The sequence below is a fragment of the Eulemur rufifrons genome, chromosome 7, assembly GCF_041146395.1.
Source record: "Eulemur rufifrons isolate Redbay chromosome 7, OSU_ERuf_1, whole genome shotgun sequence".
Taxonomy (NCBI): domain Eukaryota; kingdom Metazoa; phylum Chordata; class Mammalia; order Primates; family Lemuridae; genus Eulemur; species Eulemur rufifrons.
In genome coordinates this window covers 207,727,741-207,751,063 of record NC_090989.1, presented here as the reverse complement: position 1 = coordinate 207,751,063, position 23,323 = coordinate 207,727,741, and the positions used below count along the sequence as shown (strand labels likewise).

Sequence of the window (23,323 nt, the reverse complement as noted above, 5' to 3'; positions counted from 1 at the left end):
CCAGAGCCCAGATTTCAGAGGATGTTTTACTTGTATCTTGAGCAAATAAGTATGTTTGACAAATACAAGAGTTACCTTTAGGAATGGAACAGAATATTTGAAATTAAAATTGATTAGGAAAATTTAGGATGTATGATTGAGCATAAACAGAATGCTTGTACATATCCATTCAATTTAAACAAAGAAAATGCAATGAAATATACTTTCTAGGTGTAAATTTTAATCAGAATTTTTAGTATTTTATGATTTCTTTCTACAGAAAGATTTATCTCCTGCTTTCAGGCAGTGTTTTTTTTTATTATAACTATCCGTATAATATACAATATAAAGCTGCTCTATAAGCTGAACATCACTTTGTTATAAAATAGATAAAATTCAGTATTGACATTAAAATTACCAGATTTTTAATGACTTCTTCTAAAACTGCCGTTTTCATATAGAAAAAGTAATATTTTAAAAACTTTAAGTACATTTCCCATTCCAAATAAGACTAATTCAAAATTTCTATGGCAATCTGGGAAATTTAGTAAGAGCTTTTTGCCCTCAAAATCAAAGTACAAACAAATTTCTCTTGAAATCCTTTGGCTTACTGCTTCCTGTTGAGTTGCTGACAGGCTTGTGCACCGCAGTGGGCTGCTGCAGAGAGCTAAATGCTACCGCTGTGAAAATCTGGTGTTTTAAGCAATGACCTGTAAGTAAAGGTAGCATGCTCCTTTGCTGAACACCGCGTGTGGCTGGGTTAATAGAGGGCTTCCGGCGCACATCCCACACTCTCTCTTAGGTTTCCACACAGTTGTGCTGCCTCCTGCTCCCCTCCTGGGCCTCCCAGCGGGTTTCTTCTGTGGTGTCTTGGCCCCCACAAGAAGCAGAGCTTTGAAGGGAATTGAGCCTTTCTGTGATGTGGGTTTCAGTGGTTTTTCTGGCCTTCCTTTTTGGAAAAAAATAAAAAGAAATTAAATCTTGAAAGACGTATCATATAAAATATGCGGGTTTGTAAGTCACTTACCTGAGCCCTTTATTTTTCTAGAGGCTTTCCTTGAATTTATGCTGTTACAATGAGAAATGGGGGGAGGGGCTCCTTTTTTTAATGCTATGGGACAATTACTGGTATGTATGCCCCTAAATATTGATTGACTCAGAGTACACTGGTGATATTAATATACGTTCAAAGCTTTGTTTCACCCTGTTGTCACAAGCTGAGTGACCCTGTGCAAGTTATTCTTCCTTGGGGCTGCCTCTCCCATTTGTAAAATGAGGATTATAATACCTGTATCATAAAACTGTGGTGAAAAATAAATGAGATAACATGTAAAGTGCCTAGACTAGGATGTACTCAATAAAGGAGAATTTCCTTTTTGTTTAGCTGTGCCTGCCCTTCCTCCATTGAGTTACTCATTTGTTTATGGAACAAGTGTCGGTCTCCTGAGTGCCTGTTGTGAGTGAGGCCTTGTGCAGGGCGGGGTGTGTTTCCAACCAGAGGTGCTGTGAGGGCCGGTGCTAGGGATCAAGACTCTTGAGCAAGGGCCCTCAGAATAGAAGGAAGCCATCGCTCCTTGCTCTTTTGCTTTGCTGATGGGAGGAGGCCTCTTGTCTCTCAGTATCCCACTTGTCAGAGACTATAGATTAGAAACTGGTGGGTTTATTTTAATACTCTGTCTGTGCTGTCCATTATATTAAATAGTAACCACTAACCACATGTGGCAGTGGCTACTGTCCTGGTCAGAGCAGATAGAGACATTCCCATCACTGCAGAAAGTTCTTTTGGACAGGGATGTTCTAGGTGGTCTGAGAGAGCTGGATCATCAGTAATCACTCTTTTTTAAGAAAAAGGGAGAGAAAGATATGAGGAGAGCTTCAGATTATTCTGCTATATTTATGTTACTTGAAACAAATCTTAGCTGGAGCCATATGACATGTATTGTCATTCTTTTCTCTTTATTCTTAATCCAGTTTACTTTGTAAAATAATGGGATTGATAGAATATATGGAATGGCAGATAATCTTTGTATTAAAAGATAATTTAGGCCCTATTTCTGTGCATTTTCCTTTGTGAAGATCTTAGGGCCAAGGAGCTGCCTTTTTTAATTTTTTAAGTAAACAGTCTATTACAGACTGAAGAAGGATACAAATATTAACTATTTTAAGACTCTTTGAAAGAATTTTTCCACTGGCCACATTATCTTTTCTGATAGGTCTTTTTTTAAAAAATTGCAATGTAATTTACTATTCTTGGTCTATAATAGATACTTAATTTTAGGTCAAGATAATTCTCAATTATATTCTATACAGAATATAAGTTCTGTAGTCTTCTCATGGATCTGTATCAGTCAAGATTATTTGGCTACTCCCCCCACTCTACCCCATGTTCTTTTAAAAATTAAAGTCTAAGATTTAGCTGTAGTTTGAATTTTAGCAAGTGTATACACCTGTAAACTGCTGCGCCAAAGTTCCCTCTGAGTCCTTTTCCAGTCAAACCTCCTACTCCAAGCATCCACTATCTGATTTCTAGCACTATAGATTAGTTTTACCTGTTCTTGAACTTAATGCATACAGAATCATAAAGCACAAACTCTTCTGCTCAGTAGCATTTTAGAGATGCATCCATGTTGTCCTGTGTCAACACTTTGTGCATTTGTTATTGCTGAGTCATGTTCCTTTGGATGAATATGCTATAATCTGTTTATCCATTCTTATTGATGAACATTTGGGTTGTTTCCAGTTTGGGGCTATTATAAAGCTACTACAAATATTTGTGTGCAAGTCTTTTTGTAGATACATATTTTAATTTCACTTGGGTATGTATTTAGGAGTAGAATGGCTAGGTCATAGAGAAAGCGTATGTAACTTTATACGAAACTGCTAAACTTGTCCAGTGTTTTAGTACCATTTTACATTAGCAATGTGTGAGTTCTAATTGCTCTACTTCTTCTCCAGCAATTGGTGTTGTCATTCTAATTTTAGCCATTCTTGTGGGTGTGAAGTGGTATTTCATTGTGGGTTTAATTTGCATTTCCCTGATGTTGAATGCTTATTTCAAAAGCTTATAGGCCATTCTTATATCTGCTTTTGTGAAATGTCTTCAAATCTTTTGCCCTGATTCCCATTTTTAAAAACTGAATATGTACACTCAATCAACTCTATACCATTCATTTTAAAGAAAAAAACCACAGTCAAATTGATATGATGATGCTTTTTAAATCTCCCTGCAAAGTTTTTCTAAAGAAAGAATTACTTATTAATATGGTTAATGGCCTAGAATCGTGACATGTCCTAAATATTGTTAGGAAGGACTTGAGATATCAATGGAGATAAAGTATTATGAATAAGAATTTGCTTCTGATGAGGCAGTTATAGATTCAAAATACTCATTAGAGTAAGTCCTTGTTTTATTCACTGCCAAGAAATTTGAAATGAGACAGACATTTGCTTATCTTTTTCCTCCTTTGAAATACTTATTTATTAATAGAAAATTAGAACTTAACCTATCAAAGTTCATGGCTTATGATCCTAGAAGAGTATCTATCTGCTGAAAGTGACTGCTTTATTTCTGTGTGACTTCTCTTTCCTGGTCAAGAGTCTGACTTCTGTGATTGTGATCCAAATGTTTTAGGGCATGTTAGTGATGCCCTATCTAATCTAACGCTTTGTATCATACTGCTGGAAACTGACCTGAGCCAGTATGGTCATGCACAGTTCTTAGAACTTTTTGATAGACAGCAGTAACTGCCAAAAAAACTTGAGGTGGATGGGGGTTACCTACTTCCCCACAACCTTGCTCTACCAGCTTATAATGAAAGCTAGTCTCAGATGAAAAATTCTTGCATACAGCAGTCACTTAAGAAATAAATATTTATTAGCCAATAGGCACAAAACAGATGATATACCCTGTCCTATATGCTTAGCTCCTGCATTTTTAGGTACTCTGTGCCCTCCTTTTAAAAGGAAGGTTTACTTGAAGCAGACATGACAATCTTTCAGGTGCAGGATTCCGTTACCCTTATATTTGGCACCAATTAGAAATCCTCACAACCAGTAGCTGGGATGGTGGCGGGGGGGGGGGGGGCAGTTTAGGCATCCAGACTTATGTCTCAAAGACTATCCCTAAATAAGAGTTTCATTACGTTCTTTTTTGTTCATGCTGCAAGTGTGGGGTATGTCTGCAAAATATTTTAGACAATCTCCATAATGGGGACAGTCACTAATTTCACCAATGAGAGCCCATTTCTCATAGCTATTATTCTGATTAACAAGCCACTAATTTTTCCAATAAAAATATTTTTTGGCACTCAGTATTTTAATTATAAATTCTCCAGAGGTATGCATAAGAGAAAAGCTACTGTATCACCCCTGGGATGTGACTTCCTGCTTTACTAATGGCTGTTTATCTCTGGAGTATGAGTTTCTGATTAGAGCAACTGCCCCCAGATGTACCCAACGGGCTCCACAGTATAGCTTAAACCGATCATATACGTTTTTACCTCTGTAGTTTAAAATAAATTTATAGTAACCCAGGCCCATTATATAAAATGAGTAAGAAGAGAATAGTCCACTCTACTTCCTGATCAATTTATTTAGTAAATACTTTAAAAGTCTCAGATAAGAGTAATTAACTGAGAATTTTATTTATTTATTTTTAGTTTTTAAGAGACAGGGTCTTGCTTTGTTGCCCAGGCTGGAACCTTGAACTCCTGGGTCAAGTGATCCTCCTGCCTCAGCCTCCCAAGCGGGTGGAACTACAGGCATGCACCAACACACCAGGCTAAATTTAAAAATTTTTTTGTAGAAATGAGGTTTCACTATTTTGCCCAGGCTGGTCTCAAATTCCTAGCCTCATTTGATCCTCCCACCTTGGCCTTCTGAAACACTGGGATTACAGGCATGAGCCACCGCCACCTGTTTTTAACTGAGAATTAGGTAACATTCACTGAGAAAGGAAACTAATGTCTTGAATTCTAATTTTGCTCTTGTCACATTGCCACAGAGTATGTGAGACAGTGGGCTGGAGAGATTTTTTTTTTCCAGTGATTTCAGTTTCAGGGCCACTTGTTTTAAAGGAGAAAGAGCAGAGTGGATAGAGCGTTCCTCAGTTCCTCCCTCTGAAGCGCACCGTGAATGAAACAACTTTGTATCTCCAGTCCAGGGATGAAGAAGGGGAAATTAAAACAAGGAAGGATGATGAAAGGCAACTGGCTGGAGCATTCATTAATGCATCTTGCCGTTTCAGCGTGCTAGCTCCACATGCTGTATTTAACCGGATGTCTGCGCTGGGAGGATAGATCTTGACCACATTGAACAGGGAAGCAGAGGATACCGAGGTTGAGGGGAACATAACCGTGAAAAGTAAAAGGCTTTCCCCCATCCTCCCCTCACTCCCCAGAGGAATATATTTTCAATTATGAACTAACACTGAGACATTCTTTAAAACCCAAAAAATAACCATAAAGCAAAAGTTTCCTTTCCTGCCCCCCATCCCAGTTCCATCTCCACTGTAACTCTTCAGTTGGGGGTTTTCTAGTTGCTTTTCTGTTTATTTTTATACATATAAATTTACCTGTAGAAATGTGGCTTAATTTTGTTTTGTCCTTTTTACATACATCATGCAACTAGTTTTTTAAAAAATAATTTACCTTTGTACAACTGTGGAAATATTACATATTGATCTACCTTATTAATTTTAAGCCACAGTAATACTGCCATAGTTGATTTAATTACTCCCCTATTGATGGCAATTGTTATTTCCATTTAGTTTTACTGCAGACACTGCCACAGTAAGCACCCTTACAACTGCTTCTTAGTGTTCCTGTGCTGGTTTCTCTCAGACAGGTATCAAGAGAGGGGCTAGCTGGGTCGCAAGTCTCGCGGGTAACAGATGCTGCTAGATTCCTCCCCAAAATACCATCAATTTACAGTCTTACCTTCTTTGTATGAAAGTAGCAATTTCCCTACAACCTTTCCCTAACTGACATCAGTATTTTAAACTTTTTCCAATTCGATGGCATGAAATTTCATTGTTTTGTAATTTTCATTTTTCTAATTACTAATTAGGTTAAACATCTCACGTGGTTTTGTGTCACCTGTATTTTTTTGACTTGCCTTCTTTGTATATGACTATTTTCTATTAGACTGTTTGCAATTTTAAGATTTTTTTTTAGAGGAATATTTTTGTGTGTCTACATATATTTTCTTGGTTGTATAAACTACAAATATTTTCTCCCAGTTACTTTTTTTTTTTTTTTTAATAACTTTAGGCTTACAGAAAAGTTGCAAAGACAGTACAGAGTTCCTGCATACTCCCACCCAGTTTCAGTTTCCTCTAGTGTTATTATCTGTCTTACTCACCTCAGGCTACCATAACAGAATGCCACAGTCCGGTGGCTTAAACAACACAAATTTATTTTATCACAGTTCTGGAGGCTGGGAAGTCTAAGATCAAGGAGCCAGCAGGGTTGGTTTTTCATGAGGCCTCCCTCCTTGGCATGCAGGCTGCCGCCTTCTCACTGTGTCTCCTCACATAGCCTCTCTGTGCACTCAAGGAGAGAGTGCTCTGGTGTCTCTCTTCTATAAGGATAATGGTGCCATCGGATTAGGGCCTCACCCACATGACCTCATTTAACCTTAATTTCTTCCTTAAAGGCCCTGTTTCTGACTACATAAGAACTTTGAGGGACACAATTCAGTTCATGTCATCATCTTATATTGACTGTTGGCACATTAAGAAACCAACATCGGTATGTTACCATTTAGTATACTCCAGACTTTATTTAGATTAGTTTTTCCATTAATGTCCTTTTTCTATTCCAAGATTCAATCTAGAATACCACACTGCATTTAGTTGTCATCAACTTGGTCATCTCAGGTCTGTGATAATTTCTCAGTCTTTCCTTGTTTTTTATGACCTTGACAGTTTTGCGGAGTTGGTCAGGTATTTTGTAGAATGTCCCTAAAATTGGGTTTGTCTGATTATTTTCCTCATGACTAGACTGGATTTTTGGAGTGAATACCACAGAGGTGAAGTGCCCTTCTCATCACATCAGGGATACATGAAACCCACATGACATCACTGGTTAATCATAATCACTTGTTTAAAATAGTGTTTGCTAGTTTCGCCTCTGTAAAGTTATTATTTTTCCCTTTCCATACTCTATTCTTTGGAAGCAAGTCACTTAAGTCCAGCCCACACACAAAGAGGGAAAGGGTTAAGCTGCATTTCTTAGAAGTAGCCACATATATTATTTGGAATTGTTCTATAAGGAAAATTTGTCTCTTTCCATTTATTCAATCACTTATTTATATCAATATAGATTCATGCATATTATTTTATTCTTTGGGTTATAATCCAATATTATGTACTTATTTTCTTGGTCAAATTGTTCCAGCTTTGATCACTGGGAGTTTTCTCAGGTTGGCTCCTGGACCTCACTCTCCCCACCCCCTTTGTAAAAAAATATTTTTACAGTGTATTCCACAAATTTTTCAATCTTTCCTCTTCATAGCTTTTGCATTTTGTGTCTAAATCTTAAACTATGTATCAGTTAGGATAGGCTAAGCTGTGTTGTGATGATAACCCCAAAATCTTAGTGGAATGTAACAAGCAAGGGTTTATTTTTTGCTTATGACACATATTCATCACCAGTTAGGTAAGAGCTGTTACTCTTGCAGCCCAGGCTGGTGGAACACAGCTACTACACATATAACTTTCTATTAAGTATAACATAACTGAAATCACATTTATTTTGTAATACATATATCTATAGATGTAAGACGTACAAACAAACACAAAGTGTACAACTTGATAAACAGCTTGTGTACATCCTGAGTAAGTAACTAGTACATGGATTGAGAAACAGAACCTCACCACATCTAAGAGATGACACTTTGTACCCTTTCCTGGTTGCCCAGCTAAGGATAAACAGTAGTACATCCTAATTTGGGAGGTTGAGGTGGGAGGATCACTTGAGCCTGGGAATTTGATGTTACAGTGAGCTACGATGACACCACTGCACTCTAAGACTAGGCAACAGAGTGAGACCTTGTCTCAAAAAAAAAAAAAAAATGGTCTAGCTTGGAAGTGACATTTCTCACCCCTGCTCATTTAACCACAGAGGAATCAGGATGTGTGTAATCCTACCATATCCTGGAATGTGGACAGCCAGAACTATTATGTTCAACTTTTTAATCCAGGTAGAAGTAATTTTTTTATGAGTGGTATGACAGAGAAAGACATTTTTAGGCAAATTATTTTCTTCAGATTTTTGTTTAACCATATTCCACAAATTTAAATAACGATGTCTATTGACATTAATTTGTGGTGAATTCTCTTTTAATGTCTCTTTGTTGCAAGTTATTTACAATGGGTTTTAAACATTTCCAGATTGATGGGTTTTGTTGTTATCTTTTTTCATCAATAAATTTCTAAAGTTATTGTATGGTGGTCACTGAGCATGGTCTGTGTATGATTTCTGCTTTTTTGGAATTTGTTGTGATTTCCTTATAACCTAAAACATGACTTTAGTTAATATTCTATCCTTTGAAAAGTTTACGTGTTCTTTGTTAAATAGTTCTTTATATCTACTAGATCATGCTTCTAATTCCTTATTTTATTTTTTTGAGGTGTGTTAGTCTTCTATGATTATGGATTTATTAATTTCTCCTATTTTCACTGGTTTTTGCTTTATAGATTTAAATGTTGCATGAGATGTGTGACTGCTATTAATACAATCTTTTGGTAGATTATATCTTTGATCATAAAACATTTTTGTCTTTTAATTCCTTTTGCTGTGAATTCTACTTCATCTCATGTTAATGTTGTTATACCTGCTGTCTTTTTCTTAGCAACTATATAGAATGTCTAGCCTTTCTTTTAAAAATTTTCTATTTGTCTTTGTTTTTGTTGTCTTTATTAAACATATTAAACTCAATTTGAAAATCTTGTCTTTTAATAGGTGAATTTAAATTTTTGCATTTTTTATTACTGATGTGGACTGATATATACTGATTTGGACTTATTCCCATCATCTTATTCCATTTTCTGTTTGCTATGACATTTCTTTTTGCCATTGGGTGGCTTAGTTTCATTTTCTCTCTTGCTGCAGTGATTTGGAAGATCTGAAAACTTATAGTTCTTCTAGTAGCTCCCTAAAAATTCATTTGTAAAATATTTCAGAAATACAGATGAGTATGGAGACTAACATAATATTGGGGGGGATGTCTGGGGCTTCTGTAAATAAAATTACTTTTTCCCAACCTTAGTTCCAGACCAACTGATTGAGGAACACAGGAGTTAAAGATTAAAATTGCTGGGCTTGATCTGTCTGTGTGTGCATTTAGATCTGAAGGCAACTAGAATTACTTACACAAGCAGTCACTGGCACATTGGATAAGCACGAGGACAAATTCCAGACAGTGCGTCTGTAAACGGTAGAGCCACCATCGTCCTGGATCCTTAGGTGATTGTGTAGAATAAAGCCTCCTCCACTCTCTTATCTGTGATAGACATGTAGCACCAGCAAGAAATAAGCCTCTGTTGTAAATTAAATCACTAAGATTTCAGGGTTATTTGTTGTCACAGCTTATTCTGACTAATAAACTCAATTCATCACAGGGCATAAAGCAAACCAGAACCATACTCATTGTAGGTAGGTTGGCCTGAAAAAGAGGAGCAAGGAAGGATAATTAAGTTTCTTCTTTTTGTGGATTTCTTACCCACTCTCTCTGCCCATTTATTTATTAGGGTGTTAGTTAGCTTTTTTCCTTTGATGTATAAGTCTTTGTAAATTCTAAACACTGATTCTTTATTGGTTTTATACATTATACCTGTATTGTCCTAGTTTATGAGTTATCTTTTAAAATTTTGTTTCTGGGCTCATGTCAACAGAAACATTAAATCTTTTTTTTTTTTTTTTTTTTTTGAGACAGAGTCTCACTCTGTTGCCCGGGCTAGAGTGCCGTGGCGTCAGCCTAGCTCACAGCAACCTCAAACTCCTGGGCTCAAGTAATCCTTCTGCCTCAGCCTCCCGAGTAGCTGGGATTACAGGCATGCGCCACCATGCCTGGCTAATTTTTTCTATATATTTTTAGTTGTTCAGCTAATTTCTTTCTATTTTTAGTAGAGATGGGGTCTCACTCTTGCTCAGGCTGGTCTCAAACTCCTAAGCTCAAACGATCCACCCGCCTCGGCCTCCCAGAGTGCTAGGATTACAGGCGTGAGCCACCTCACCTAGCCGAGAAACATTAAATCTTTATGTAATCAGATTTTTCAATCTTTTGCTTTATAGTTTGGGTCTTTTTGTTTTGTGTAAGAAAAATCCATTCCTATTCCATTGATATGCATTATTTTTCCTATTTTCTTCTAAAACTTTTAAAGCTTTTATTCTCATATCTAGGTTTCTTATCCACTAAGATTTTTTCTTCTTTAGGGAGTAATGGCATATGGTATGAGATAGGGATTGAACTTCCTCCCTCCCCATCCTCAATAATATGGACAACCAATTGTCCCCAACAATGTACTAAGCATTCTTACTTTTCCCATTGATTTGTAATGCCACATCTATTATATGTGATGTTTCCATATATATTTGGCTTTCCTTCTGGGCTGTTGTCTTTACCCATTGTTTATTATATCTGTGCCAATACTACACTGTGCCAGTACTGCCTAAATTATTGTAAACTTTGATATTTGGTAGGGCGAGGGCTCCCTTCCTGTTCTTCTTAAAAATGTTCTCAGTTCTTCTTGGCCTATTGTCTTCTAGATTAATTTTAGTATTAGCTTGCCAGGTTTCATGAAAAGACGTGTTGACATTTTGATCAGAATTGCATTTAGTATGAGAGAAATTACCATCTTCATGATACTGAGTTTTCCCATTGATAAACCTTCTTTATTTTTCCATTTATCCATAAAGGATATGAACATTTTCTTTCTATTACATTTCATAATTGGTACAGGTGTACCATATTACAGGTATATAGAAAAGTTCTTGGGTTGTTTTTTGTTTGTTTATTTTACTTTTTGTAGAGATGAGGTCTTCCTATTGCCCAGACTGGTCTTGAACTCCTGGCCTCAAGCAATCCGCCCACCTTGGCCCCCCAAGTGTTAGGATTATCGGCATGAGCCACTGAGTTGGGCCAACTCTTGGGTTTTGTGTGTTAATCATTTATATCCAGAAACTTTGCAAAACTTTATTAGTTTATTCTAATAGTTTGTCTACAGATTCTCTTGTATTTTCTAGGGAAAATCATTGTCTGTAAATAAGGACAATTTTGTTTCTTTCTAATTCTTTTCTTTTTCTTGCCATCATCAGCTAGCACTTCCGGTTATTACATTGTTCAACAGCGGTAACGATAGTGGGGGTTTTTGTCTTGCTTTTTATTTCAGGGGATGCTTCTAAAGTTAAGGCATGAAGTATGATATTTGCTATAAGTATTTGGAAGATAATCTTCATCAGGTTAAGAAACTTCTTTTTTAGCTCCATTGTGCACAGATGTAATTGGAAATGTGTGTTGATTTTAATGACTCCCTTTTCTGTATTTAATGAGATTATCATGAGTTTTGCCTGTAATCTATTCATGTTGATAGACTTTGTTTTTATATTGAATGACAAGATTAATTTTCTTTTCATATGCTGTTGGCTATTTGTGTTTCTTTTCTGAGTTGACTGTTGTAGCCCTTTTTGATTTTTTCTATTCAGTCGTTATATTGCTTTGGAGGTACTTTTTATCTGTTGTGATAATTAAGCATTTATTATATATTTTCCCCCAAGTGGCTCTTAGTTTCCCTTTATGACTTGGTTTGTGTCATGCTTAAAAATCCCCCAGGTTAAGTTATAAAATTATTCACTATAATTTTTATAGTTATCTGACAGCTTTTTCAAAATTATTTCGTCTGCTATTTGTTTTATTTAGTATGTGATATTAGAGCCTCATTTTCTTTTCATACATGTAAACATCTGCCCCTTGTTGAATAAGGCCTTTGTCACTGAATTGAAGGAAATATCAGTTTTCTCATAAATATTCATATATGTCTGGATCAAGATTGTCAAAATTGCATATTGCTGTGCTAAAAATCACATTGTTTTAATTACTCTTGATTTATATTCAGGCAGGTCTTTGAGACTGGGACTTAAAAACCTCAGACTTCAATCAATAGCCTGTGTTCATATTTTAATTTTGCCACTTCGCAGCAAGCTTTGTATGTAACCTTGTACAGGTTAGTCACTCTTTAGGCCTAGGTTTCCTTTACTGGAAAATATCGATAGTAGTATCTACCTCATAGGCTGTAATGAGCTGAATACAATACCTGGCACTAAACTCTCAATAATTTTAGGGGGTCATGCTGATGCTGCTTTTTAAATCAGTACTTGTGAACATTTCTTCCTCTGCTTTCCTTGGTCACTAACTTCCTCAAAATTCAGATGACAGCCTGAAGTGTATTGGTCTATCTCTGAGAAACAGTCAGTGTCCAAGTGGAGCCTGTTCTTTGGCCTGTTCTTTCTGGTTTCTTAGGGTATGAAATCTCCTTTCTGCCTATCTGGTGGTGAGTTCACCCACCCTGTAGCAAAGCCTTGTACTTCTGCATTTGCTCTGCTGGGACTTGTGAAGGCAATCCGTCCAGCTCTAGGGGGAAATATGAAGTGTAGAAAATCCACCGTGTCTCTAGGTCTAAATAGAGTTCTTTAAACCTATCCTATATACAAGAACATAATGTATTATGATTCCCACCTGACTCCTACATATGTTTCTCAATTGGTTTAGAACATACCCCTCTCTGTTTTATGATTAATTATCTTCAAATACCTATAGTTGTTATGAAGAAAAATGTTTTTCATTTATCTAACGGATATTTGTTAAAGGAAGAGGAAGCCAACCTGGAAGCCAGATCCAGACTTGCAGACAAATTAGGCCCAAGGATGGATTTTAAATTTTTTTTTTTAACATTTTTAAATTATGAGATTTCATTTCCTTCGTATCAGTCAGAGAAGCAGGAGTGTTGATGTTATGTGACAGGGATATGTATGTAAGCAAGAAGATTTATTACTTAAGTTTTCTGTTTTTGACAACAAAAATATCAAAGGGGAGGGATACATGGTTAACCATGGACCTTTAAGCAAAATTTTGTAAACAGCCCTGTTTCTAGCTTCAGGTTTCTAATAAATGGTCTCAGCTCAGCACCCTAGTCTCTGTAGTAGTTTATTGCAATACTTCTCTAACAAAAGAATATTGACATAATGTGGAGATAACTGGATATCAAAAATTAGTGGTCCCCCCCAATCTATAAAATATCCCCTAGGGAATTGTACTTGCAGTGTGGAGAGAAAATCTCTTTCTGTTTCCATCCAGCTACTTTTCTAGTTTTAATTGGGGTTTTTTAAAGAAATTGGAATTTCAAGAGATGGGTAGAAACCAAAAGATGTTACTAACCAGTTCCTTTGTTTAGATATTTTCCAGGTTGCCTCACCCTGTGTTCATTGTATGCCTCCTGTGTTGATGAAGAGTCAGCTTTGGAAAAACATCGTTAGCCTCTGACTTTACTTTTCAAAAGCTTTGTAATTTGTATAAAATTCAAAAGCTATGAAAAGGCATAAATCTCTCTGACTCTTCCCCCTATTTCCAGACACCCCCGGTTTCCTCCTATAAAGGCAACCACTGTATGTTTCTTCTGTCTCCTTCCAGAGACTTGCTATGCAAGATTTCATATATAACCACATGAATATTTGGGATATATGCTTTACATACACACGTAGAAGTGGTGGTACTTAACAGTTTATCTTGGCTCTCTTTCAGTCTTGAACATTTCTGCCGCACTGCCCTTTTGTTGCCCTTCATGGGGGCCATTCCAGGTTATATTCCCCCCTGCAGGCAGCCTAGTGGGTGCCCTCACCCTCCCCACAGGGCACCTGTGCACCTCCCGTGATTTTTGCCAGTCTGCGGGAAAAATAGTACATCATAATTTGAATTGCACTTGGATTTGTTATTTTTGCGATAACATAAATTGAAGTTGGGAATCTTCTTGAGATGGGTTTAAAATATCTTTTCCAGTTTATCTCTCGACTTAGTTTATGTGTCTATTGCCATGAAAAACGTTTTAAAAATGTGTATCAATTTACCAGTCGATTTTCTTATGGCTAAGATTTTGTATCATTTAGAGGAGTCTTCCTCAGCTGAAAATTCATGGTTTTTTTTTTTCCTTAACATTAAAAAAAAGTTTTTGACCATATGGAATTTTAGAATAAGGTTAGGAGGCATGCAGGTTTGCTTTTGAGGCAAAAATGTCTATTATAGAAAGTAATGCTTTTCTTTAGATAACTTGGAAAAATACGGGAGGGAATGAAAACCACCCACAATCGCAGCACCATATCATCTATAACAATTGGGGTCATTTATACTGCATCTCAATTTTTTTCACTTGAGATTAAAATATGAACATAGGTTTAGAAAATATTTTTAAATGGTTGCTTAGGTGGATGTCAACATTTTTATTTTAAAACCACCCCAATATTTTTAAGGGAACACATGGCCCAAGTGTTAGGCTCACCTTTAATTCTTGGTGCAAGTTTGAAGACGTCCCTTTGCAGTCAGCCACCAGCACTGCGAGCGGGCCGGGCACCCGGGTCTGCGGGTGTGCGGGTCTGCGGGAGAGCGAGGGCGCGCGGCGGGCGGGTCCCGCTGGGGCCGGGCTCCCAGAAGGCTGACTCCACTGGCTGCGGCGCCCCCTGGCGGCGGCGGCGGGGCGGCCAGAGCGCGGGGCCCCGGGAGGTGCCCCGCTGCCCCGCTGCCCCCCTGCCCGGCCGGCGCTGCACGTCACCCTCGGGTATGGTCAGCCGCCCCGGCGGAGCCCTTCTGCGCAGAGGACTTTTAATCGCTAAGGAGCTTTCCGAGACGCTTCTTTTTGCAAGGCCCAGTGGCTTCTCTGACGCACGTCCCGACTCCGAGCCTCCGAGCGCAGCTCTGGGGCGCTGGCGGGGCGCTGGCAGAGCCCTGGCGCGCAGACGGCTGCCCGGCGTCCCCAGCGCGGACCGGGCGAGGGGCGCTTTCCCTACTCCGCTCTCTTGTCGCTCTCCTGGGGGCCTTTTTGAGGAGCTTTGAACTTCCGGGATTGGCCCGCCTGCGTTGGCAATTCCTTGGCTGCGTCTATGGCCGAGGTGGGTGGCCAAGGGGTGTCGCTGTGGCCGGTGCCTGGGCTCGGCCCTTTAAACTTTTTGTTTTTTAAACTTCGGGGGTGTGGTCGAGGCGCCTCCTCTCTCTGAGGCTGGTTGTCCCCCACCCACCGGGTCCTTCCCTCCGCCCCGCCTTCCAGATGCTTTGGAGTCATGAGCCGGGAGGGCGCAGGGTCCCCTCTGGTGGTGGAGGTGATCAAAGGTGAGTGTGGGAGGGCGCGGGGCTTCCCTGTCCCTGGTGCCCCCTCTGGCACTCGCACCCGATCATGCTGGCCAAGAGGTGCCTTTTAACTCTGGGGCCAGGGCTGATGCTGCCTCACGGGCGTGGGTGGCCTCCAAGACTCCCAATCCCCAGGCCGGCTTTGAGTTGACTCCGCGCATGTGTGTGGTTGTGACCCTGGTGTACTTACACCCGTGCCTGGTAGGCGAGCTGCGCCTCTCCATCCGCGGGAGCAAAATCCTTGGACGCTGTACAGGAGGATCAAAGGTCGTTTGTGGTTGGAAAGAAGCCTTGCCACCCGTTTGAGTATTTGTGGTTGGGAGAAATTTTAGTCGAGGAGTTTACAAGGAAATAAGTGCAGCAGTTGCATGAGTTGAATTGAAGACAAAAAAAGTTTAAATTACCATTTGGGGAAAGGATGCCAGCTGGCGTCCTTTGTTTCTTATCACTGGCTGTGCTGAAAGAATATATATTTTAAAGGCTACACTTGATTTTGCCACGTCTTGAGTGTATTTTCCTAGCACTACCAGTATTACTATTAGATATTGTAGATGACTTTGTTTCACCAAAGGTTTTTAGGCAACTTTTTTGGGGGGAGAGTGTGGAGCCTCTAGAGCATTACTACTTGTTACCATTGTTGCTAAACCTCACAGCAGCCTAACTATGTTTATGCAACCCAAGCTCATTTCAGACTCCTCATGCAGAAACCTCTTATTGCTTCTGTTTTAATGGCAATTTGTCTAATTGTAAAAATACCAAAGTAGTGATTCCAAATTTTAAAAAATAGCGATCCCTATGAACAGTTGGATTAACATATGGTTTGTTTTGTTGTGTTCTATAGCTGTAAACAGTAATTTTAAAGCAGTCTTGAAAGCATTCTTTCTCTTTACTTAAAAAATAGTATCTTACCGAGATAACTTTTTGGGATGTCTTGAAAACATAGCAAAAATCATCTAGAAACTTAATATAATGATAATGGCTAGCCATCAAATGCATGCTTCCATTTGCTGAAATTTCTTAGTCCGGGGGGACTAAAGTTTAATGAAAGGTTCCTTCAGAAATCATACTGTGTCACTACATGAATAGTCAGGTACCACTAATGAAATTTACAGTTAAAGGCAATTTCTCCTTTAAAAATTTTGTTTATTTATTATTGCCCACCAAATAGCCAGAATATTTTGTAATTATCCATTGCTGCCCTTACCACCTGAAACACGCATGGAAAAAATAAAAATTTGGCTTCATCTGAAAAGAGTTTCATCATAGTATATGAAACGTGTTTTAACCTGAAGGAAGGAACATTGCAATTTTTCCATTTCAGATCGCCTTTGTTTTGCCATTCTCTACAACAGACCAAAGAGTGCATCAAATATACATTATTTCAGCATAGATAATGAACTTGAATATGAGAAGTAAGTATTGTTTTTTAAAAGATTGTTAGTAACTTTTATTTTGAAGAATCTAAAGTCGTATTTATAACGAAGGTAGCCTTGGGAAATGATAAATCTATTGATTGCTAATTGCAGGATCCTTTTCTTAACCTTTGGTAATAAAATAGATTGGGGGGAAATTAAAATGAAAGAACTGTACTAAATTTAAACATTTAGATTTGGTCTTTTAATAGTTTATACTGTAATGAGATACAAACGTGTACTAAGATACTGTGTTTTTGCCAGTGGAAAATATGTGTGGAAAAACAACTTTTTAAATATAGAAGGCATTTTCATGTTAACTGAGATTAGATTTAGGCATGGCAGCACTTGTTGCATTTTTTAATAGGCATTGTTTACCAGAATATGTCTTCCACTAGTAAAGCAGTACCTTTAAATTGTATGATCTATAACAATTTCGTATATACTTTCCTGTCATAATTTGATCATGTAGACCAAAAGAGGCATTTATATTCATATCATCTAGAGTATACATATACGTTTTTATTTTTCATTTTCAAAGCTTCTACGCAGATTTTGGACCACTCAATCTGGCAATGGTTTACAGATATTGTTGCAAGATAAATAAGAAATTAAAGGTAAAGTCCTTTTTACTTAAGATTTGACTTAAGTAATCATTGTTAGCTCAATCTTGGGGAGAAAAGTAAGGAAATCATATCTCTATGTTTAAAAAGGAAATGCCATGTTTTTCATTGCAGTGGTTTTTGGGACACACGCATGGCTTTTTGTTTTATAAAGTCATAGTGTATGTATCTGTTTTCTAGAGTTTGAACAGTTTAAGTTTGGATAATTTGGTTCTGGTTTGAGTTGGTGATGCTCAAATACTTGAAAAGTCACAGTAGGAATTGATTAATTACATGAACCTCTTATTGTCTGACCTAATGGAATTGAAACCTAACAAGGGAAGCTCTTCCCTTGCTTTGGTCATTGTTCTTCTTGCCTTCATTTTGATAGGGAGAGGTAGCAAACTAACAAGAAAAATCCACCCATCTCACTTTTTCTCAGATCTTGAAACCTCTATGATATTTCACTAGTGACTCTTAACTTTGACACTTTGTTACACATAAGGGGCTTGAGAAGTGAAGGTAAATAGCATATCCTTAAGGCTATGTCACTGAGAGTTAACAGAAGTGTATTTCTATTGGTTTGAACTTAGACCCCATTCGTTTATTTAAAACACTTTGAATTACTGGTCACGTACAATAGGAAATGTTTATGTACTGCTTGCTAGCAGTTCCAAAGTAGTCACTATAAATTCTCAAGTAGAAAATACTGCCTTTTGGAACAGGTGCTTTTTGAAAAACAACTTTATTTAATTGATTACCCACCGGACTACTACACAGAAGAAATATAATTTATTATTAATTAAAAATTTATCATATTTTGATTAAAAATTTATAGCTAAGGCAGATTTTTTCCCTTGAGCGTTAAATAGTATTCACTACAAATTTATAAAGAGATGGAGACTCTTCTTTCTGACCTCTCTTAAACAGTAATATAAACATTTATGGCCTTGTGTGTTTGGGTTTCCTCCCTCCCTTTTTCCAGTTGCCAGTAGCAAGTCTTTTGTTTCATACAGGGCTGGGAAGTTAAAAATAATTCCCCCTTCCCCCTTTTTGTTCCTTTGCTTTAATTTTGAAAGATTTTTTTTTTTTCCTGTGCTCAGCTGTCTGTGGACTTTTATCCTTGGATAAAAGGCATTTTGGTGGACTAAAAATGTATTGGTCCCCCCACCCCCAGTCATTTACTAGAACAACTTATAACATGTTATTAATAACTAACCTGATTGAAACATTATTTTCTATTCAATTAACAGTGATAAAAGTGTATGGAGAGTTTGAAGGAGAAGTGTCTTGTGCTTGTGCTGGTTGGGTTTGGGGATTGTTTTTTTGTTTATTTCTTTAGTCAAGTGAAGCAGTGGGAGTTGAGAAGGAACAAAGAAATTTGTAACTGGTTGTGATCCATTAGTTGTAAGCACCATTGTACTCTGGCCAGCCTGGGTTTTGTTTTGTTTTTTAAATAAATTTGGATCTCATACTCCATGTAAACAACTAAGGGGAAATATGTACACCTTTATCATTGAAACACTAGAACATTAAAATACCAAAGCATTGACTTAGACTAACCAAGAAATATGTGCTTATCCTGTTCCTTATCCTGACCTTTATTTCTATTCAGGTTAGTGAAATACAGCTGGGGAAGTGCTAGCTAATCATGTGCTCTTTTTATTTTAAATTCCATATCATTTTTATTTTTAACTTTTTATTGAAGTACATGCATATGTACTGAAACGTGTGCATATCATGAATGTAGAACTCAATGAGTTTTCACAGACTGAATAGAAATGGGTAATTATCTTGATCATCAGATCAAGAACAGAACATTAGCAGCACCCCAGGGGAGCCCACCTGTGCCTTCTCTCAGTTACAGTTATTCACTATCCTGATTTAACAGCATGGATTAATTTTGCCCTGTACTTTATACCTTTTTGTTTTAATTTAAAGGTTTTTGTAACAGATTTTTTCAAAAATCAAACAGTAGGAAAAGGAAAGAAAAGGTATCTCCCAGCACCCTTTCCAGCTTCTTGTGTGTTCTTTCAGAGGTAGTTGGGTAGTCCATGCTTAATGCCTGTGGTCCCCCGCCCCCCCCCCCCCCCAGTGGACTGGTACTGGTCCGTGGCCTGTTAGGAACCAGGCCTCACAGCAGGAGATGAGCAGCTGGCTGGTGAGCAAGCAGAGCTTCATCTGTATTTACAGCTGTTCCCACCTACCTCCCTAGAAAAATTGTCTTCCATGAAACCGTCCTGGTGACAAAACGGTTGCTGCTATGCATCTATATTCATGTCTCCTCCACTCTACCTTTAATTGTATGTTTATTCTCATCCCAGAAAATGCCTTTTTTGGGAAGGTACATGGTATTTTTGAGTATCAGTGTTAATCTTTTTAAAGATCTTACTAATGTGAATGTTTATATGTGTGAGTTTAGGATTGTCTTCATCAAAACAAAATTTTAGAAAACTTGAAATTAAAAAGAAAATACTAACAGCTATCTATTTTTATGCAGTCCATTACAATGTTAAGGAAGAAAATTATTCATTTTACTGGCTCGGATCAGAGAAAACAAGCAAATGCTGCTTTCCTTATTGGATGTTATATGGTAAGTATTTACTTTCCTAATGTTTTAGTGAAAATGCACACATAGTTCTTTACATTTGTGATTGGAATTTTTAAATTACTTTTCCTAAGATAATGTCTTGACTTCTTTTCAGAAAGAACATGTTTTGATTTTTAAAAATTGGCTAATTCAGGGAGGCTGTGCTTATTTGGGGAGGGGGTATGTGGGAAATCTCTGTACCTTCCACTTTTTTGCTGTGAACCTAAAACTGCCCTAAAAAAAAAATCTGTTTAAAAACTAATTTGCCCAACTACTGTGCAAAAAGTTTGTGTTATGGCTCTTAAGGTTAGAAAATAATTCCCTGATGCCGTTTTTATTAATTCATGATTCATTTAGTGAGTTGTAAAATAATTTTACTGGGGACAGGACCAGTGTTGATTAAAAAGAAATAAAAGTACATCATATGAATGCCTTATAAAATTTGAATATAGGCAGATTTTTCCTAACTAAGGTCATCCCCATTGTCATCAAAACGTCTAGCAGGAAGACACGGCCTGTCGGTAGGAAAGTGGATGAACATATGTTGATTACATACGCCATATTGTGCTATGTGCTCTATTTGGATCATTGGAAGTATGCTTTGGAATAACAGTGTTTACATAAAAGTTACAAGTTTCATTTATTTGTCATTGTCTTTGTTTTTTTAAAGAGTCAACCAGGCTGAGCATAGTGGCTCATGCCTGTAATTCCAGCACTTTGGGAGGCCAAGGTGGGAGAATTGCTTGAGGCCAGGAGTTCTAGACCAGCCTGGGCAACATAGTGAGACGCTGTCTCTGCAAAAAATTGAAAAAAATAGAGTCAAACTTTATCTATGACCTAGTGAATTCATCTGTGGGAGAACCCAAAGCTGCAGTTTTTTGAGTCAGCTGAGAGCTCCTCCAGAGTAGGACCCCCCAATCTCTTTGGTGGTAAGGAGGCTAGCTACTCTGTTCAGTGGAGAAGGTATAGCTAGGGGATGTTTCTTCCACTCCCATACCACCATAGCTGTAATAGTTATTGTCCCAGATAAAATTTAAAAAGGGTTTTTTTGGAGAGCTCTTTAGATAAGTTCTTTCTTCCTCACTTCCAGCTTGCCACTTGACCCGGTCATGCCTCCCCCCTTTTAAAATTATTTTCTGGAATATAGTTTGATAATCTGAAATTTGCAAAGATTAGACCAAAAGTTGGTGGTACTAGTTGAAATTGCACCTCAAAATTTAATAATTTTCTTTTTCATGTTTAAGGTATATCATTAACAGCAGCAATTAGGTCTTTTTTATTTGTTTTGTTTTCCTGTTTGTGCTCACAAAAATAGTTGAAAGAAGTGTTTCTGAGAAAACTTTAAGTTTTATTATCATCCTTGAAAGTATGAAACACAGGTTATAGATTATGTCTGTTAAAATTTGGTTTCTTAAGCTTATCCAGATGTGGTATTGGGTTTTTTGGTGTTTCCTGTGCTTGCGGTAAAGTCCTTAAAAAAGAAAGAAAGAAAAGAAAAAGAAAAGTCTATGCAGGGCCCCAAGAAAGAAAAAGAGTATGTGGGTGTTTGGTCTCGTTACTTGGCCAGTCACTAGGGAGGGAAACCCCATGGAGTAAGGTAAATCATGACAGCTTTATAGCAAAAGGGACATAACCAGAATTCTTGGGGTTCATACAGTATTAAAGGGACCCCTGGAAAAATGGCCCTTGGTGTGACAGTAAAAGTTCTAACCCTTCCTGTGGGTCTTGCCTTCATATGCCTGGGAGAAAATCTGGATGCCGGAGCAGTTCCGGCTGAGAGACAGTGCTCCTGAGCACAGCTCCCAAAGCAGGCGGCTTGGCCTGGGCTGCTTCTGGGTCAGTCATGTGTCTCTGGTCCGATGAGATGTCTCTGAGACAGCTGGGTCTGGGAGGAGCCAGGTGCGGTGACTTCATTGTAAAATACCCCTCAGAAGGTGGCTGTGGGTGTGGTGGGAACTCAGAGGCATCTTAAAAACAAAAACAGAACACCTGATAATTTTATAAATAAGAAATCGTTCTTTTAAAATTTTGTTGCTGTCTTTTAACTACTAGTGACAACTACTTTGGCATATTTATTAAAAATTTGTTGGCATATTTGTTTCCAGTTTGGTGACTTTATTCATGGTTGTATTTTGGCATACAGAAGTTAATTTTCCTGTAGTTAATGTAAGATGTAGAAATCCTTGCAGGATTTTGCACTCTTGGGATAGTACTGATTGGATTGGTTAGGAAAGTGCCAGGTAAGCAAACCTGGACATTTGCTTGCTCATTAAAAGCCAGGTTGGAGGTTGGCAGAAGGATTGCAGCTCTTGGCTGTGACAAAAGCCTTTGCAGCCATCGCTGGCGGCTAAAGCAGGAGCTTGGAAGCTGTAGTGATGATAGGCAGGAAGCAGGAGAAAAACTTCTAAGAAAAGGAAATTTATTAAAAGTAGGAAAGGAGTGGCAAAGTGCAATATGGATGCCTCAAAAGATAAACATCAAAGTAAGGGAAGGTTTGATCTGGTTGAAGACTATTAAATCCTGTGTTTAAAGATTTGTAGAGATGGGTGGTAATTCCCTATAAGTTGATGTAAAGCCTTGATAAACTTTTCTGGAATTGTTGAGGAATTCTGGAGACAATAAGGCTTTTTAGTGATTGACTTGGCATGGTAATGTTAAAACAAAAGCAAAAAATCTGGAGGAAGAATCGCTAGAAAGGAAATAGTCCAAATGGACTGACTGTATTTATCTTTGTCTCTCCTTTTAGACTCTAGGCTTCTAAAAGGAATCATGTTCCATTCATTCTTCTGTATTCAAAAGGACCTAATATGGGGTGGGGAGAGGGTGTGAGATAATCCTTTGGGGCTTGGGAATAAAGTGTTAGTACTTCTGTTTATTTTTCATTTTAAAAGCAGAAGAGGTGAGACTTCACAAATACTTAAAATACGGAAGGATTGAAATTGTTGATTAGTCCTCAGATGATGGGGTGTTGTGTGTTACAAGAAGTGAGAAGAGTGAATTGACTATTCATTTGTCTTCAGTATATTTCAAAGTATTGCACTTCATATGGTCTGATAAATGGCTTTCCCTAATCAACTGTCTGAAAGGTAGAATCTTTGGTAATAAACTACAGTGAAGCTAAAACCTTTTTGCACCATTGTAAAAGAGTTGAAGAATATAAAAGATAACTAGAGTTGTTTTTTTTTAACAAAATGATAAATGTACCACATCAGTTTGCAAAATGATATGCTTGCTGCCCTGTTCTGTGATAAGTCAGTGGCTATTACTGAGCCAGATTTTGGGTGGTGGTACTTAGCCTGTTGTTTCAAAGTAAAGGTGAAATTTTAAGTGGAAAAGTAGGTGCTTTTCTA

The 23,323-nt window shown here is 37.8% G+C and overlaps 1 protein-coding gene across 5 annotated transcripts in view; it reads left to right on the top strand.

The window, feature by feature from the left end:
- The window catches only part of CDC14B (cell division cycle 14B), a 90,523-nt gene that overhangs the window by 22,173 nt on the left and 45,027 nt on the right, over nt 1–23,323 (top strand). For 3 of the 5 annotated variants that reach the window (XM_069476314.1, XM_069476312.1, XM_069476313.1), the window contains exons 1-4: nt 15,277–15,351; nt 16,691–16,781; nt 17,323–17,398; nt 19,884–19,976. In XM_069476314.1, coding sequence (XP_069332415.1) covers nt 15,303–15,351; nt 16,691–16,781; nt 17,323–17,398; nt 19,884–19,976 — 309 coding nt within the window. In that variant the 5' untranslated portion in view covers nt 15,277–15,302. Of the gene's footprint in view, nt 1–15,276; nt 15,352–16,690; nt 16,782–17,322; nt 17,399–19,883; nt 19,977–23,323 lie in introns of those variants that run through there. The other 2 variants (XM_069476310.1, XM_069476309.1) reach the window with 1 other exon arrangement.